This window comes from Balaenoptera physalus (assembly GCF_965194825.1).
Source record: "Balaenoptera physalus genome assembly, chromosome: 3".
Lineage (NCBI taxonomy): Eukaryota > Metazoa > Chordata > Mammalia > Artiodactyla > Balaenopteridae > Balaenoptera > Balaenoptera physalus.
The window spans coordinates 76701091-76717243 of NC_138890.1; the positions used below are offsets into that span (position 1 = coordinate 76701091).

At 41.8% G+C, this 16153-nt stretch overlaps 1 protein-coding gene across 8 annotated transcripts in view; it reads right to left on the reverse strand.

The window, feature by feature from the left end:
- ZNF474 (zinc finger protein 474) overlaps positions 1-16153 on the reverse strand; it is a 217692-nt gene that overhangs the window by 117211 nt on the left and 84328 nt on the right. For 6 of the 8 annotated variants that reach the window (XM_082457886.1, XM_082457880.1, XM_082457877.1 and 3 more), the window contains one exon: positions 5712-5764. The exons of the other annotated variants lie outside the window; for them this stretch is intronic. In XM_082457886.1, coding sequence (XP_082314012.1) covers positions 5712-5764 — 53 coding nt within the window. The remainder of the gene's footprint in view (positions 1-5711; positions 5765-16153) is intronic. 8 annotated transcript variants of the gene reach the window in all.

Sequence of the window (16153 nt, forward strand, 5' to 3'; positions counted from 1 at the left end):
GTGAAAAATAAATTTCTTATTTATGTTGCTATAAGCCACTCAGTCTATGGTAGTCTGTCTTAGCTTGAATGGACTAAGAGAGAAATTGGTGCTGAGAGTGAGGTGTTGCTATTACAAACACTTAAAAGTGTGGAAGCAGTTTGGGAACTGGGTAAGGAGTGAAGGCTGGAAGAGTTTTGACGTGCATGCTAGAAAAATCTTACATTGCTATGAACAGACCATTGAGGGTGATTCTGGTAAGAGCTCAGGAGAGGAAAGCTCTAGAGAGAGCCTCACATTTTCTCGAGAATACCTGAGTAATCCTGACCAGAATGTTGGTAGAAATATGGTCTATACAGGCCATTCTGATGAGGTCTCAGACAGAAATGAAGAACATGTTATTGAAAACTGGAAAAAAGGTGATCCTTGTAATAAAGTGTCTAATAACTTGACTGAATTGTGCTCCTGTTCTGGTGTTTTGTGGAAGGTAGAACTTGCAGGCAATGAAATGGAATATTTAGCTAAAGCAATTTCTAAGCAAAGTGTTGGTGAGGCCTGGCTCCTTCTGAATGCTTATAGGAAAATGTGAGAAGAGAGAAATGACTTAAAGATGGAATTGTTACGCAAAAAGGAAGCAGAACTTAGAGATTTGACAATTTCTCATCCTACCCATATTGCAAAATTGAGAAAGTGTGTTCGGGAGAGAACACTAAGGATGTGGCCAAGCATCTCTCTGATAAAGAGATTGGTTTGTGTGTGCACCATGGATTTCATCAGCAACCCCAGCAGGAAAACTTCCAGTCTGAATTGAGGAGGAAGGAGATGGGAATGATGAAGGGAGACCAGACTGTTGGACTTCTGGAATTTCTCAAGATGGAACCCTAGAACTATTTGATTATGAATGTGCACCGTTCTTCGAGACAAGGAAAGAATAACCCTGAAGGCAATTCAGAGATCATCAGGGCCACCCCCTTGGTTTCAAAAGGGGAGCCTATCACCTCACTTTCAACAGGCCAGACGGCCTCTGCTCAAAGCCATGGGGGGTGGGGTTGCCCAGCGTCTTGGGGTTCCCACCCAGCCCTGCCAAAGCTTCAGGGGAAAGACTGCTTTCCTAGTGGGCCTACAAGATGGAACTTCTGCCCCAGTGTCTGGAAGGTGGGACCTTTGCCCCACCTGGATCTGGAGGGCAGAGCATCAAGTCAAAGAGGACTGTACTTAAGCCTTAAATCTCATGGAAATTGCCTTGTAGTTTGGACTTATTTGGGACCTCTTACCCCTTTTCTCTTTCCTATTTCTCCCTTTTGAAATGGAAGCGTCTATTCACTCTGACCTTCTCGTAGTGCCTGTCAGGCCACACATGTTCCTGCTGTAGGCCCTTTGCAATTGCTGCTCTCATTGTCTCAAAGTCTCCTCCCCCAGGTCTTGGAATGGAGTCCATTCTCTTCTCTCAATTTTATGCTCAAATATCTCACAAGACACTCCCCTGATGACTTTGTCTAAATAGAACTCCCAACACTCTCATTGCTCTTAGTCTCCTATTCTGCTTTGTTTTTCTTCAAAGAAAAATATTTGTTTTATTCCTCCTCCCACCCCTTCAATGAAAGCCCCAAGAGTTCAGGGATTTTGTGTTTCCCATTTACAGTTATATCCCAGTATCTGGAACATGGTAGGTACTCAATAAATACTTGTTTTCTGTTGGTTTAAGATCAGCACTGTTCATTTTCTAAAGAGAATTATGTGGTGCACTCTGATTCTCAAATGTTTGCTATCCCCTCCTACTGGGGGATTGATTCTACACTTTTCCCCATGGAATTCAGGCATGGCTGTGGGACCTTCCCTGGGCAAAAGCTTTAAGAGCCTGCAGGTGGCTCACCGTGCCTTCTTTGCTACTTCTCCACAGTCACCAGCCATGTCCTAGACAGAGGCTGCTCTGTCAGCCTGAGCCCCAGAGAAAATGCTGTGCAGCAAAGCTGCCGTTGATCATATGGATCTGTGGCATGTGTAGTAAATAAACTGCTATATTAAGCCACTGAGATTTGGGGTCTGTTCATTTCTACAGTATAACCTAATTTATCCTGACTGGTACAGACACCTATGCAACCATAGGGCCCAAGAGTACCTAAAACACATTTGACAAATTACACAAGTTTGCCTGAGTTGTTTCTTCCTAAACAACCTACTGTTTTCCTACCACAACATTTTCTTTGAAAAGATAAAATCAAACAGACAAAAGCACTGGGACATTTATTTTGGCATCATCACAAGTTATTATTTTATTTCTTCATGTCTTCATGAAAGAGCATTATAGGAAAAAGTAAAGTAGCTTATGGATTTAAAAACTGTTTCCCAAACATGGCATAACTTAAAATTGAGTAAGATACTTATAAATAACACTAATTCTAAAGCTTTGCTTCAGGCCAATTGAATAAGAATCCCTGGGACTTTTGTCAAATCTATATTATTTTTAAATTTACCCAACTGATTACGATGTAGCTAGTCCAAAACCCAGTACTTAAGGTAAATATCTCTGTACTTATAACCCTAGGACACATAGAGAGATATACAGACCAGCAAGAGTCCTTATTCTACCCCACTTAAAAACACATCCCAAGGTATGGCTTCTATAATCCCTCATTGAATTGCTATGCTTCAAATTGTCAGTGGAATTTTTGAAAGATAACGTCCTAAAGAAGAAAATATTTGCCTTAGTTTCGATGGTCATTAAATGCAAATGGCTTACACTATACAAAATTCTCCAGGCAGCATCACTGAGATCCACTCTCATAGAAATAGATAGAACTAAGAATTCCATTATAAACCCAATACAATTGTCTTCTGTTTAGACTTGTAATACTGACTTGGATCTAGCAGGAGAATTTCCTTTATTAATATGATATGAGTTAGTTGCTTACATTATTTTATAAGCTATAATTCAGATAAAATAGAACCAGTTACCAAGAATCTTTTAGGAAACACTGGAATTTTACTATTATGTGCCAGAAACTGTCAGTGTCAGATGTGAAGAAATAAATTGAGCTCCACATGGATATTTCCAAACACAGGCAATATAATGAAGTCTTGCTTCTTACACAAAAAGTCATTTTACCCCCATCCGTACTTCATCCCAAGAGTCCCTCCCTCAAAGGGATGAAGAAATGAAAGAAAGGGTTTCAGGCTTTGAACTTTTATTTGACTTTGATGGCAGGGTTGAAGGTTTCATAAAACTGAAACGTTGAATGAGAGGGCATTTGTGCTACCAATAGAATTGGAGCAAACACACTCACCTACCAATGCTCTGAAAGGAAACCAGAAATCTTACACCAGTTTGTAATGTAATTGCTTTTAGGAGCAAGGGACAATCATATTGAACAATCCCTTCTAAAATGAGCCGGGTAGTGTAATGAGGGTTACCAAGCCAGAAACAATAGCTGGAGCAATGTGGTTTGCTGGATGCAAGGATCAGCTCTGCCTGCTTAGGCAGAAACTCAGCCTCATCCAGATATTCATGCAGCATTCAGGGAAAAACAGAGATAAACATCTGCCATTGCTGACAGATGAAGAGAACTGGTCTACCACATCTTGGCTTCTTTGCCTTCATGTTTAGTAATGCAAACACAAATGAGTTTTTTCTTTCCCATGAAGTAACTAATTAGTAGATAAGTTATTTCAAGTCCTAGTATTACTACAAAGAAAAATAAATTCCTTTCTGGCACCACCTTAAAAGAAGAATTTCAATGGGATTACATTCCTTTAATCTATATGAACATAATAATACCTTCTTTTTTTAACCATTCCTCAGTCAAATCCCTATCACATGCTTTCTTCATTCCCATTTAAAAATAGCTTTTATATCTTGGATTTTATGATTAAACCTTGCCAACGCTAGTCAAAAGTACAGATTTTAATCAATTATCTGCATTATTTGGAATAATTCACAAATTAAAACACAATGTTTGAATTATTCAGAAAACTGGGGAGATAAATATAAATTACATGCATGCAGAGAGAAAGAGAGAGACAGATACGAATACAGCTCCAGAATACTGGGTGATCCTGCCATTTTTCAGGATAAATATAAATCACATGCATGCAGAGAGAAAGAGAGAGACAGACAGATATGAATACAGCTCCAGAATACTGGGTGATCCTGCCATTTTGCAGTTTTTCTGCTCAAATCAGCCTGTGAATTGAATGAAGGTGAGAGCTGCCTAGAAAATTTTACAAGTTTCTGCTTTTCTGAAATTTTAATTGGAAACGTTTATAAATAACAACTGTTTTATGTGTGTCTCCCTTCTCATAATTTCAAAAGACTTATTTTAAAATATAACAGATTAGGTGCTTATCATCACAGGCTATAGTCACCTAACATAGTTATAAAACGTTGCTGGGAAAGGTGAAAAAATTTTTTCGGGTCTTAGGTCTACCTCATTCGTTTGAGAAGTGAAATGTTCCTCTTTTTGTCTCATGCTCCCTTCAGCTTCTAACTTCTACATAATGGCCAGCAAATTTCAACTTATTCTTAAAGATTGTCAATAGAGCAACATCTTCTTTCTTAAAAGAAATCATGGAACCTCCCCCAAATCCACTTTATCCAGGGGGAAATGTTACTTTATTTGGGTAAAATTTTAAAGAACATACAAATTTTAGTTCTTACTTCTTGTTTATCTGCAAGAAAAAAAGGAAGGAAAAAAGATCTCAACGGTTCAAAAAGTTTTGTACTTTTGTAGCAGAGTTATTTGCTAATCTATGCTACATTTGAAATTTGAGAAAATAAAAAAATTCCCTATTAAATCCTTTATCATGCTTCATAGTACTTCACAGTAGTTATTTCATTTCTAGTATTTATGATTTATTAAATAATTTTATGTAAATATTTTTAATATTTTATTTCACATTAACCTACAAGTTCCAAGAAGGCAGGAATGTGCCTGTCTTACTTGACTCTGTGAAATATATTTTTAAGTTAATGCATAAATTTATTTGAATAAATGAATGGGTCTGAATGACTGAGCCAATCTATACAGTGGGAACAGAGACAGCCTTTGTGTTTTTGCCAGTCACAACTTGTCCAAGCCATTTACAGGAACTCAATCCTCAGTGCATAGATCAAAGATCTGATAATATTTAGAAAGTGGTCTGAGAGTTAAATGCTTTTTTTGCCAATTTTTAAGAAGTTTCTAAAATAATGATCCAAGAAGAACGGTGATTGAGTGAAGCTATTGTTACACACACAAAGCATGAGTTTCTGAGAATTTGAGGAAGCAGTGGGACATGCTGAACAGTTTGCTGTAGTGTCACAGTGGTCAACGCGCTAAGAATCCTTGTCAGAATACTGTATGACATCACTTACATGTGGAATCTAAAAAATACAACAAACTAGCAAATATAACAAAAAGAAGCAGACTCACAGATATAGAGAACAAACCAGTCGTTACCAGTGGGGAGGAGGAAAGGGGCACCATAGGGATGAGGAAGTGGGAGGTACAAACTATTGGGTGTAAGATAAGCCCAAGGATGTATTATACAACACAGGGAGTATAGCCAATATTTTGTAATAACTGTAAATGGAAAGTAACCTTTAAAACTGTATAAAAAATAAAAATTAAATAATTAATTTTTAAAAAAAGAATCCTCATCAGGGGTTTTGTACATCAATAAATCTCTCAGGATTGTTTTAAATTTGGAACTATGTGTCAAGAACTGAGATGGGTCTGAGATTTTAACGTACATACCAACAAGTTAGCTTGCCACAGTTTCATGGAGGCCGGCAGATGACACAGGACCCCTGGATCAGAGACACAGAACAGTTCATTATACACAGCAAGAGCAGTAACATTTCTACGCTAGTCACTGAACCCCAGGGCCCTGGGAGGAAAGCCATACTAAACCCGTACATGCAGTGGGTTATGCCACAGGAGGGGAACCTTGAGCTCAGGGAACCTGAATCTTTTATAATGGGGAGGGAACATGCCTGTACTTTGCTCTAGAGAGAGATGCTCTATTTCCCAAGGCTGTCCACTCTATACACATCCTTAGAAAGATAGCCCAGAAGAAAGGGCAGTTGGTATCTCTGTTGCAAGATGTGCAGAAACGTGAGAGGCTCATGGAGAACTGTCACCCGACACCATGTCTCTGAAAAGTTTTTCCCTAGGGCCTTTAATAAATTAATTGATACACAGGGATGGGCACAAAGATATCCTCCAGCCCTCTACATGGCTTACACACGCTAACGTCAGAAGATGGAATAAGATGGGTGAAGAGCTAGAAAGCAAAGTGTCCAGCTAAGAAGAGAGAGCAGGAGGCAAGCACCCCTTCTATCAACTGGCTTTTGTGTGTCAGATGGGAGTTAAGACAGGGATGAGGAAAAACTCCAAATAAGCTATTCTGCTCTCCTGTCAGAATATATTGTCATTTGGGGCACGTTAAATCACTTCTCTTTATCTTATTCTTATGTGGAACCTATGAAAACCAGAATAACCCTTTAAAGGCTGTTTTACCTTCGCTTAACACACAGCTGCACTGTTATCCTCAAAGGCCAGAAAAGACACAAGAACAAGAGTTCAGATATGCCAGAGGTTTCAAGGGTGAAAGAAAAAGAAGAAAAGCCATTTGCCACCGGTCATGCAAGGATCCGGCACTGCTGACATGGAAATCCTCTGAATCTGGCTTATTCCTATCCTTGCTAGAGCACTTATATTAAAACTGAACAGGATTTTCAAGGTTTGGAATCAGAGGGAGCCTTAGTCAAGCAGGACGATATGCCTGTTTTTTAAGAAAACATCGCCTGCCTTTGTTCTTTAGAGTGAGAGATCTTTCCATACAACAGGCCCTCAGGGTACACAGTAAGTGTAAAGGTTTTTTCAAGGATAATAAAAAAAACTCTTGAGGATTTATAAATTGTTTCATCTGTCAGAAACTATTTATGCAGACTTAGCACATAGAGTGAATTATTCTTATTAAGCAAAAATTGAGAAAATTGCTTAAGTCTCACCAGAAGGTACCTGCAGTCCATCAGAAGCTAAGACACTCCATAAGCTATAAACTTAAGAGAAAAGAAATTGCATGTCTCTATGGATGTCTGTGGTCAGATGAATGACTCCAAAGAGAATGTATCCCGTCTTTGTTCCCCATGCTGCTATGCTGGGTGATTTTTCTATTTTTATCCCCTAGGGAACTCAGGGAGGGAAGACATTTGAAAGGACTACATCCCAGGGACTGGCGCCCTTTCCATTTCTCCAGTGATCTCTCTGCCCATACACAGTGTGTCCACTGTCATACAGCACATGCAAACCTATTTGAGCACCGTGACAGAGTGTAAGGCACTGTGCAGAGCACTCCAGATGAATTACTTTATTATCTTCTGGCAACAATCCCCTGAGGGCCTGTTATTAATTTCATTGTACAGATGAGGAACCGGGGGATGGAGAGATTAAGGAACTAGCCAAAGTCCCATGTGTCACAGACGCCTCTGCTCCCAGAAGTCGCAGGATCGTCCGATCCAGCTGGTGACTCCACGGACTCACAGGGGAACCTGACAGAGCAATTGCTTCTCACAGTGACCACTCCGTCCAGACTCAGCTCTCCTCATTTGCCTAATTCCAACTTTCCGTCCTTTCTCAAACCCTTTGTCTCTTCTACCTTTTCCCTCATCTTTCTGACTTCAGAAGGCCTTACTAGTTCTGATTTTTCATCAGTTTGCCAAATACACTCCCACGAAGTGCTTGGCGCAGGTAAAGGATTAAGAAATGTTTGTTGAATAAGGTTAGAAAGCAGGTAATGCCCATTTTACTGGGCTCATTAGTGTCAAAACCACTCGTTGCACACGTCCTGCCTCAGGATGTCCCATCTTTGTTCTTTTGTTTGAATCCATAAATCCCTACATTTACACCTTTACAACATCTGCTCCATCCACCTACGATCAGTAGGACAGCACGCCAAGCTCACTTGAGCTAATGGCCCCATTATAAAAACATTAGGATGGCTAACTTCTTTCCCCAAGTTCTTATTTAAATATTCAATCAACACTACTAAAACTGCCCCAATCAAAATAATAGTTTTCCAAGACTCCATTGATACCATTTATTAGATCTGCACATAGTTTCTGTGAAATGAGCATCATTCTAGTAACGATCACTCTCGAAGGCCTGATACTCTGGTACTCCCACTGCCATTACAAACATCTTTAAAACAACAGGTAAGAGATGAAAATAAAGTTGGGAAGAGAGAAAATGTCTTTTAATTAATGTAGAGAAAGGATCCTAAATGTTACGTAAATCGTACCTGAAAATGTTACCACATCAAACAATCAACAATATTCATTGATCTCTATTTTCCACAGCTTCTTAGGTCGACTTAGCTCGTCTTGGCTGTCTGCCCCTGGCTTCTCTCTCTCTCCTGGCAGAATATTCCTATCAGCTGGTTTTTTATTCTATGACCAGTGCTACTGTGGAACACTAAGATCTGAGTGGTAAGAATGAGCAGCTGTAGTCAGCTCTCCACATAAGGATGCTGTCTTCCCTTCAATTGCTCACTTCCTCACAATCCCAATTCTATGTTGAGAAAGGTCACAAAATGCTGACATTTTCTTCAAGAAATGGAGCATTCACCTTTAACTCTGGCTACTCCTCACACTTATCTCTAGTCAGGTGATCCTACTTGAAGTGGAGCCAAGGAAGGAATTTCACTCCCTTTTTTTCATCAGACATATAGCTCAGAGTTCTGAGTGAACTTTGAAATTCTAGACACGTTCTGGGAAAATATTCTGGGGTCTAGACAATGGAATTTCACTGAAGGGCTTCATAGACTGTGGAGCAGACTTTGTCAAAGTGATTCTTGCCCTTGCAAATGAAGGATCTTCGCCTCCACCTACCCTCCATCCCATCACCAGCCGAATCCTTCCTAGACTCTCATTCCCCTCCTCAGAAGTCATTAGTGAGTGTTTTCTCAACTCCAACAAGTCTAAGCTCTTCCTGGCTTGTGTGATGGTCCATAACTTACGGCCTGTCCCTGAGAAGATTTTTGAGGTGGAGATCTGCACGCAGGAAGTATGGAGCCTACTTTCGTAAGTGATACCTGTAGGGAAGTAAGGAAAGCAGGACTGAGCAAGAGACAAACGTCAGGCTGTGATAAGGTCACAACAGAGGCCTCTATAATCCCACAGGATGCCTGGAGCTGGGACCCTTCATTGAGGCAAGAGGCCCAGCCTTTGCATTTTAGCATCAATTAATCATTGGATATGGGTTGTCCCTGGAAAGAGGGTGAGACCTTGACCCAGACGGCTGTCTTCAGCTGAGGGCTGTTTCTGGAGGGGTCTTCAGCAGTCAACCGTCCCAGCGGCTGGAGGAAGGAGTGAGTGCTTAAGTCCCGAAGTGGGGGGTGTCTGGGTGGCCTATCATGACATCCACCATCCAATTTTTTTCTTTCTCCTCTCCACCCATATTTTTCTTCTAGCCTGGCTCTGTCTCATCAACATTTGTAGTCTCATATCCAGAATCCTGGGTCTTTCCTCTAGCTATGCCACTAACCTCTCACTTACACTCACGGGGTCTCTCTTTCTCTATTGAGATACTATCTCTTCTTTAGGTCCCTGTTGTTTGCTGCTCTTGCTGAGCACTCTGTTATCTGAACACCTTCCATCTATGGCATAAAGTAGCATTTAAATACGGTGTCTTTAGTTGAAGCAGCAATGTCATTGGTTTGTGTACCTGGGGGTGAGGGGGGAAGGAGGCAAGGGAAGAAAAGGTATATTTGTCTCCTCATTTGGATTATATACTCCTTGAGGGTAAAGACCATGGTTTTAATTTCTTGAGCACTATACAACGTATGAAGAGTGCTATGCATATTGAAAAGGCACAGTACCTGCACAAAAAGATGTATTTAGCACTTAATTATGTGCCAAGCAAGCACTACTCTATGCACTGGGGTTTCAATGTTAAATAAGATAGATAAAGGCCCTACCCTCAAGGGGATTAAATTCTGCTTATGAAGAACTAGAAGTCAGTTACTCATTTTAACACTTTATTAGTCATTATCTAGAATTAATACTTGCAAAGAAACTCTAAGAGTAAAATCCTATGTCTTCCTTACCTAGTGAAGACATCTTAAGGTAATGAATTAACCTTGAAATCTCAGTAATGTAACACAACAATTTGTCACCCTCATTGCACCCTGATGTGGCAGGGGTGGTGCTCTACCAATGGGAGCTCATGGTCTCCAAGTTCTCTTCATCAGGGAAGGAGAGATCTCAAAGGCACATTGGCTCTTACCTGCCTCAGTCCTTCTGCTACAGTTCATTGACTATAATTAGGCACCTGGCCTTAAACTAACTGCAAGGGAGGCTGGGAATTGCAATGGAAAAAAACAAATAAGCCCTGAGCACTAATTATCTCTGCCATAATAGCCAGGGTCTGTTGAGAACTTCTTTGTAACAATACTGTTCTAAGTGCTTAAAGATTCTTATCTAGTTCCACTGTGGTGGAGGGTCCACGTCAAAAATAATTCTCAGACACCAGCTGGATGTCCTACAATTCAACACAATTCTGACACTATCTGCCTGGAGATAGCATCAGATTCCACAGGCTTAGTCCTACAAAACTGCCCCTCCCCCCTAAACTGCAGATGTCAATTGCAAATCCAGATTATCACCTGTGCTCCTGACCAACTAGCTATAGATTAGAGCTTCCAACAACCCCTTCCTTGGGTCAGTTATTTTGCTAGAGCAGCTCACAGAACTCAGAGAAACATTTTACTTACTAGATTACTGGTTTTTTATGAAAGAATGTATACAAAACTTAGAAACAGCCAGATGGGAGAGATGAATAGGGCAAGGTATGGGGAAAGAGCATGGAGCTGTTGCCAGAGTTGCTACAGGTCTTTCCTCAAACCTGCCAACACCTCCCCACCCCCAGGCCCCTTAGCAGGAGTTAACATAAATCTTTAAGTTAAAGGGTCCAGAGATAAGAAAAGAAGCTACAAACAAACAAACAAACAAACAAAAAACAGATGGAACCAGCTGGGACCAAGGTGGCCACAAAACCTGACCTCCAACTGACCTTGAGTCTCATTATATGCTGCTTTTACCACATTAGTGTATTATATGACACACCTACCAGTGGCCACGACCAGACATTCAGGAACAAAAAAGGATAAAAAGGGGGTGGCACCCCACTCCCTAGGAAAAAGCCCTGCCCCTTCCTTGGTCGACTAATACATATGCCTCCCCATCAATGGCCTCACTCCTCCTCCCTTTGTCTTTACTCTTTAAAATTAAATCTCTTTCGCCACATGGGTGAGAAGTAGATCTGTGAATTTAGTTCCTGCTTCTCCATTCTTTGGCCACTGAATAAAGCTTGTGCTCTGTCAATGTCAGATTCAGTTTCGTTATTAGGCTGCCCGAACCCCACCCGAATGGGGAAAAAACCCTCCCCCCACCAAGACAGAAGGGCTAGGGCCCAAGCAGGGTCCATATGACTTAATGACTTAATTCAGAAACAGAGCTACCATGCTCTCACCGGGCAAACTATTCCCTCCGTTCCTCCATGCATTCACCAACCTGGAAGCTCTCCTTTGGGTTTTTCTGGAGGCTTTATTATACAGGCATGATTGATTAAATCATTGACCATTGACAATTGATTCAGTTTCCAGGGCCCTCTCCCCTCCTCTGAGGTCAGGGGGTGGAGCTGAAAGTTCCAACCCTCTAATCACCTGTTTGGTTCTTTGGCTACCATTCAGCATCCTGGGGCACTTTCCAAAGGTCACCTCATTAACATAACAAAAGGCACCTTTAGTCTTCCAGCTCCTTCTTGTAACATCTCAGTTCTCTATGTGCTCTGCTTGAAAACACTTTTTAAATTTTTGCTGTTTATGACAGTCATTAGTAGTTTAAGCCTTTCAATAAGCTCCCTTTGAACTAATTAGCCGTACCAAAATCTGCCAAGAACCTTACTATTAAGCTGAAACTATTGATAATTAAAATTTTAGGGGCTTCCCTGGTGGCGCAGTGGTTAAGAATCCTCCTGCCAATGCAGGGGACACGGGTTTGATCCCTGGTCGGGGAAGATCCCATATGCCGTGGAGCAACTAAGCCCGTGTGCCACAATTACTGAGTCTGCACTCTAGAGCCTGTAAGCCACAACTACTGAAGCCTGAGCGCCTAGAGCTCGTGCTCCGCAACAAGAGAAGCCACCGCAATGGGAAGCCCACGCACCATAACAAAGAATAGCCCCTACTCGCCGCAACTAGAGAAAGCCCGTGCACAGCAACGAAGACCTAATGCAGCCAAAAATAAAAATAAAATTAATTAATTAAAAAAATATTTTATCGTCCACCCCCCCAAAAAAATCCTAACAATCCTTACAGAGGCTATAGAAACATACATGTTCTTTATGAATAGGAGTCTTCAGTGACTTGCGAAAGCAAAGTCCTTCCCAAGGGCTCAGATTTATATACAAGTTTTCATTCCTCCTATGCTACCCTGTCTCCTCCTATTCTTGTTTCCATGAGAACAAGGAGACCATAGATAATTGAAATTAGGTTTACCCTAACGTTGGGTTAAGAAACTGGACAACTTGAGATGCCTGCACAAGGAGGGGAGAGAAGAGCCTCTATCGCCACCTTCTGGGCTCCACGGTCTTCATCAGACTATCCAGTCCCACCACCTCTGATTCCAAATCTCTAGCTTCTGGCTCCTTTTGCAGGCTAAATGCCCTCTGACATTTGTCAATCTCTCTGTTTCAGTTTGGGTGGAATATTGTTATGAAAAAGAAATAAAAACTTTAGCCTTCAGCATCAACTACTCTTTAAAATCATGCTAATTCTTAAACAAGGATAATAACTAACCACGTCTCCACAGCATTCAATTGCTTCCAAGTGTTTTTCATTAAACCTAAGTGAAAACACTTCCCAGGATGCAATTTTAAGTGAATATTATTAATCACATGCCTTGATTAGCCTTGGTCGGTGGAATAAATAATTTGGCTGAATAAAAATTATTTTCTTTATGAACATCCTCATTTTACGAGATGGATATTGCTGAAGATTTTGGTTTCCTGAAAAATATATTGAGCTATGTAGAGTGCTTTTCCAGCTGTATGTTGATTTGCAATGATGTTTGGCATTTAATTTCATATGGCTTTGTATTTTAACTATCTGATTATAGAGAAACTATTGATATGGACATCTTCAGGGTCTAAAGCAAAACTTTCCAAATCTTTTCTAGAGCACTTAAGAGAATAAACGTTTCAATTTAACAAGATAGATTTAAGAAAAGAACAAAAACTCCCAGTAGTTAGAAAATTTCTGAATGTGACGTTTTACTATCCTCAAACTCTCCATTCCCTGTGTATTCACTGCCCCTTAGAGTTATCTGAAAACACATGGCTGTGAAAAGGGAGATGCCCAGGGGTCCACAAAAAAGTAGAAAAGATGCAAAACTATTGTTACTCGTAAAACAAATTAGTATGGGTGGGTGAATGGAATTCAGGATTGAAGATTTATGATTTTGAACACAAATTGTATAGTGTTCCTGAATGGAAAGAGTACATACTGTAAAAATGCTAATTCTTCCTTAAAAAAAATTATCAATTTGATTCAATACAGATCAATAGCCTAGCAGAATTATTTATGTTATTTGACATGTTTGATTCTAGAATTCATCTAGAAGAAGAGATAAGTAAGAAGAGCCAATTATTTTTTGTGAAAAAGAAGCAGGCCTTTGCCATACAATATCAAAATGTCCTCTAAAGATACAGCATGTAAACCATGCGATAATGTTGCAGAGATAGGAAAACAGATCGACATCCATTCATATATAGGATAAAGTAACTAATAAATGATATGGAAAAACTGCAATGAAGAAAAATAGTTAGATCTCTACTATGCAACATATAGCAATAAAATTTCAGAGGAATTAAAGGCTAAATATAAAAACTGAAAAGTGTTAGAAGAAATGTAAGAATCTATAGAGTCTTGGGGAGGGAGAAGGCTCTCTAAGCTAGACATCATACTCAGAAAGTGTAAACACCGAGCAGGACCCTATGGGGCCTTCCCAGAACAAAACTCCACCACCTGCCATGTCCTCTGCCTGTCTTTTGTCTATAGAAAAATTTTAGTCAAAGAATAAATTTAATCATAGAAGTGAGAAAATGCAGCCACACAGCACAGCCAAAAAAATAAAATAAAATAAAATTTTAAAAAATATTTAAAAAAAGAAGGGAGAAAATGCAGAAAGAAAGGAAAACAGTCAAACAAGACCAAATAATAATAGTTTAGGCATTAAAAAAAGTCAAGGACCTTTAGTTCCCCCTTAAGGGCTATAGATAATATTCTGAGCCATGTCCTTTGAGCTGTTTTGCAGATACTGAAACCCCCGCCAGGTGAAGAAGTTAACCGCATGCTGCCCACAAACACGTAGACCCTCAGACCGGCTGGAACCAGAATGTTCATGATGCTGAATGCCAATTACCTCACCACCAGCCAATCAGAAGAAAGTCCACGAGCTGATCACACATCCCATAACCCCCTTCCTCACTCTGTCTTTAAAAACCTTTCCCTGAAAGCCTTTGGGGAGTTCAGGTCTTTTAAGCACTAGTTGCCCTGGACCCTTGCTTGATGCCCTGCAATAAATGCTGCACTTTCCTTTACCACAACCCAGTGTCAGTAGGTTGGCTTTACTGTGCTTGGGCAAGCGGACCCAAGTTTGGTTCAGTAACATAAGCACACAGGGAAAGTCTAACATACTTTACCACATGGAGATGTTTTACTGGCTCTCTGGCTCTTGATAAGATGCCTTTCTTCCAGTTATAGCGTTGCCTACTATGGGATTTAAGGGAGGCCCACAAACCTCCCTTAACTACCCTATCACACCTGACACTACAGCCTAGAAAGGAAACAACTCTGCGCCAAATACCCCTAAATCTGAACGAGGCCCCACGTGCTCTAAGGTAGACCCACTTTCCAGATCCAAAGAACAAGAAGTGTTCGCAGGACCTCGACTCTCTCCAGACATCCCTACTTCATTAGAACTGGGAACCATCAGTCCCTAAAAGACCATCACAGGAGACGTTCAAGATGGCGGAGGAGTAAGACGTGGAGATCACCTTCCTCCCCACAAATACATCAGAAATACATCTACATGTGGAACAACTCCTACAGAACACCTACTGAACACTGGCAGAAGACCTCAGACTTCCCAAAAGGCAAGAAACTCCCCACGTACCCGGGTAGGGTAAAAGAAAAAAGAAAAAACAGAGACAAAAGAATACGGACGGGAACTGCACCTCTGGGAGGGAGCTGTGAAGGGGGAAAAGTTTTCACACACTAGGAAGCCCCTTCGCAGGTGGAGACTGCAGGTGGCAGAGGGGGGAAGCTTCGGAGCCACGGAGGAGAGCGCAGCAACAAGGGTGCAGAGGGCAAAGTGGAGAGATTCCTGCAGAGAGGCTCACTGCAGATCAGCACTCACCAGCCTGAGAGGCTTGTCTGCTCACCTGCTGGGGCAGGCGGGGGCTGGGAGCTGAGGCTCGGGCTTCAGAGGTCAGATCCCAGGGAGAGGACTGGGGTTGGCTGCGTGAACACAGCCTGAAGGGGGCTAGTGCGCCACAGCTAGCCGGGAGGGAGTCCGGGAAAAAGTCTGGACCTGCCTAAGAGGCAAGAGACCATTGTTTTGGGGTGCACGAGGAGACGGGACTCAGAGCACCGCCTAAACGAGCTCCAGAGACAGACACAAGCCGCGTCTATCAGCGCGGACCCCAGAGACGGGCATGAAATGCTAGACTACTGCTGCAGCCACCAAGAAGCCTGTGTGCGAGCACAGGTCACTCTCCACACCGCCCCTCCCGGGAGCCTGTGCAGCCCACCACGGCCAGGCTCCCGTGATCCAGGGACAACTTCCCTGGGAGAACGCACGGTGCGCCTCAGGCTGTTGCAACGTCACGCTGGCCTCTGCCGCCGCAGGCTCGTCCCACATTGCGTATCCCTCCCTCCCCCCGGCCTGAGTGAGCCAGAGCCCCCTAATCAGCTGCTACTTTAACCCCGTCCTGTCTGAGCAAAGAAGAGACACCCTCAGGCAACCTACATGCAAAGGCAGGGCCAACTCCAAAGCTGAACCCCAGGAGCTCTGTGAACAAGAAGAGAAAGGGAAATTTCTCCCAGCAGCCTCAGGAGCAGCGGATTAAATCTC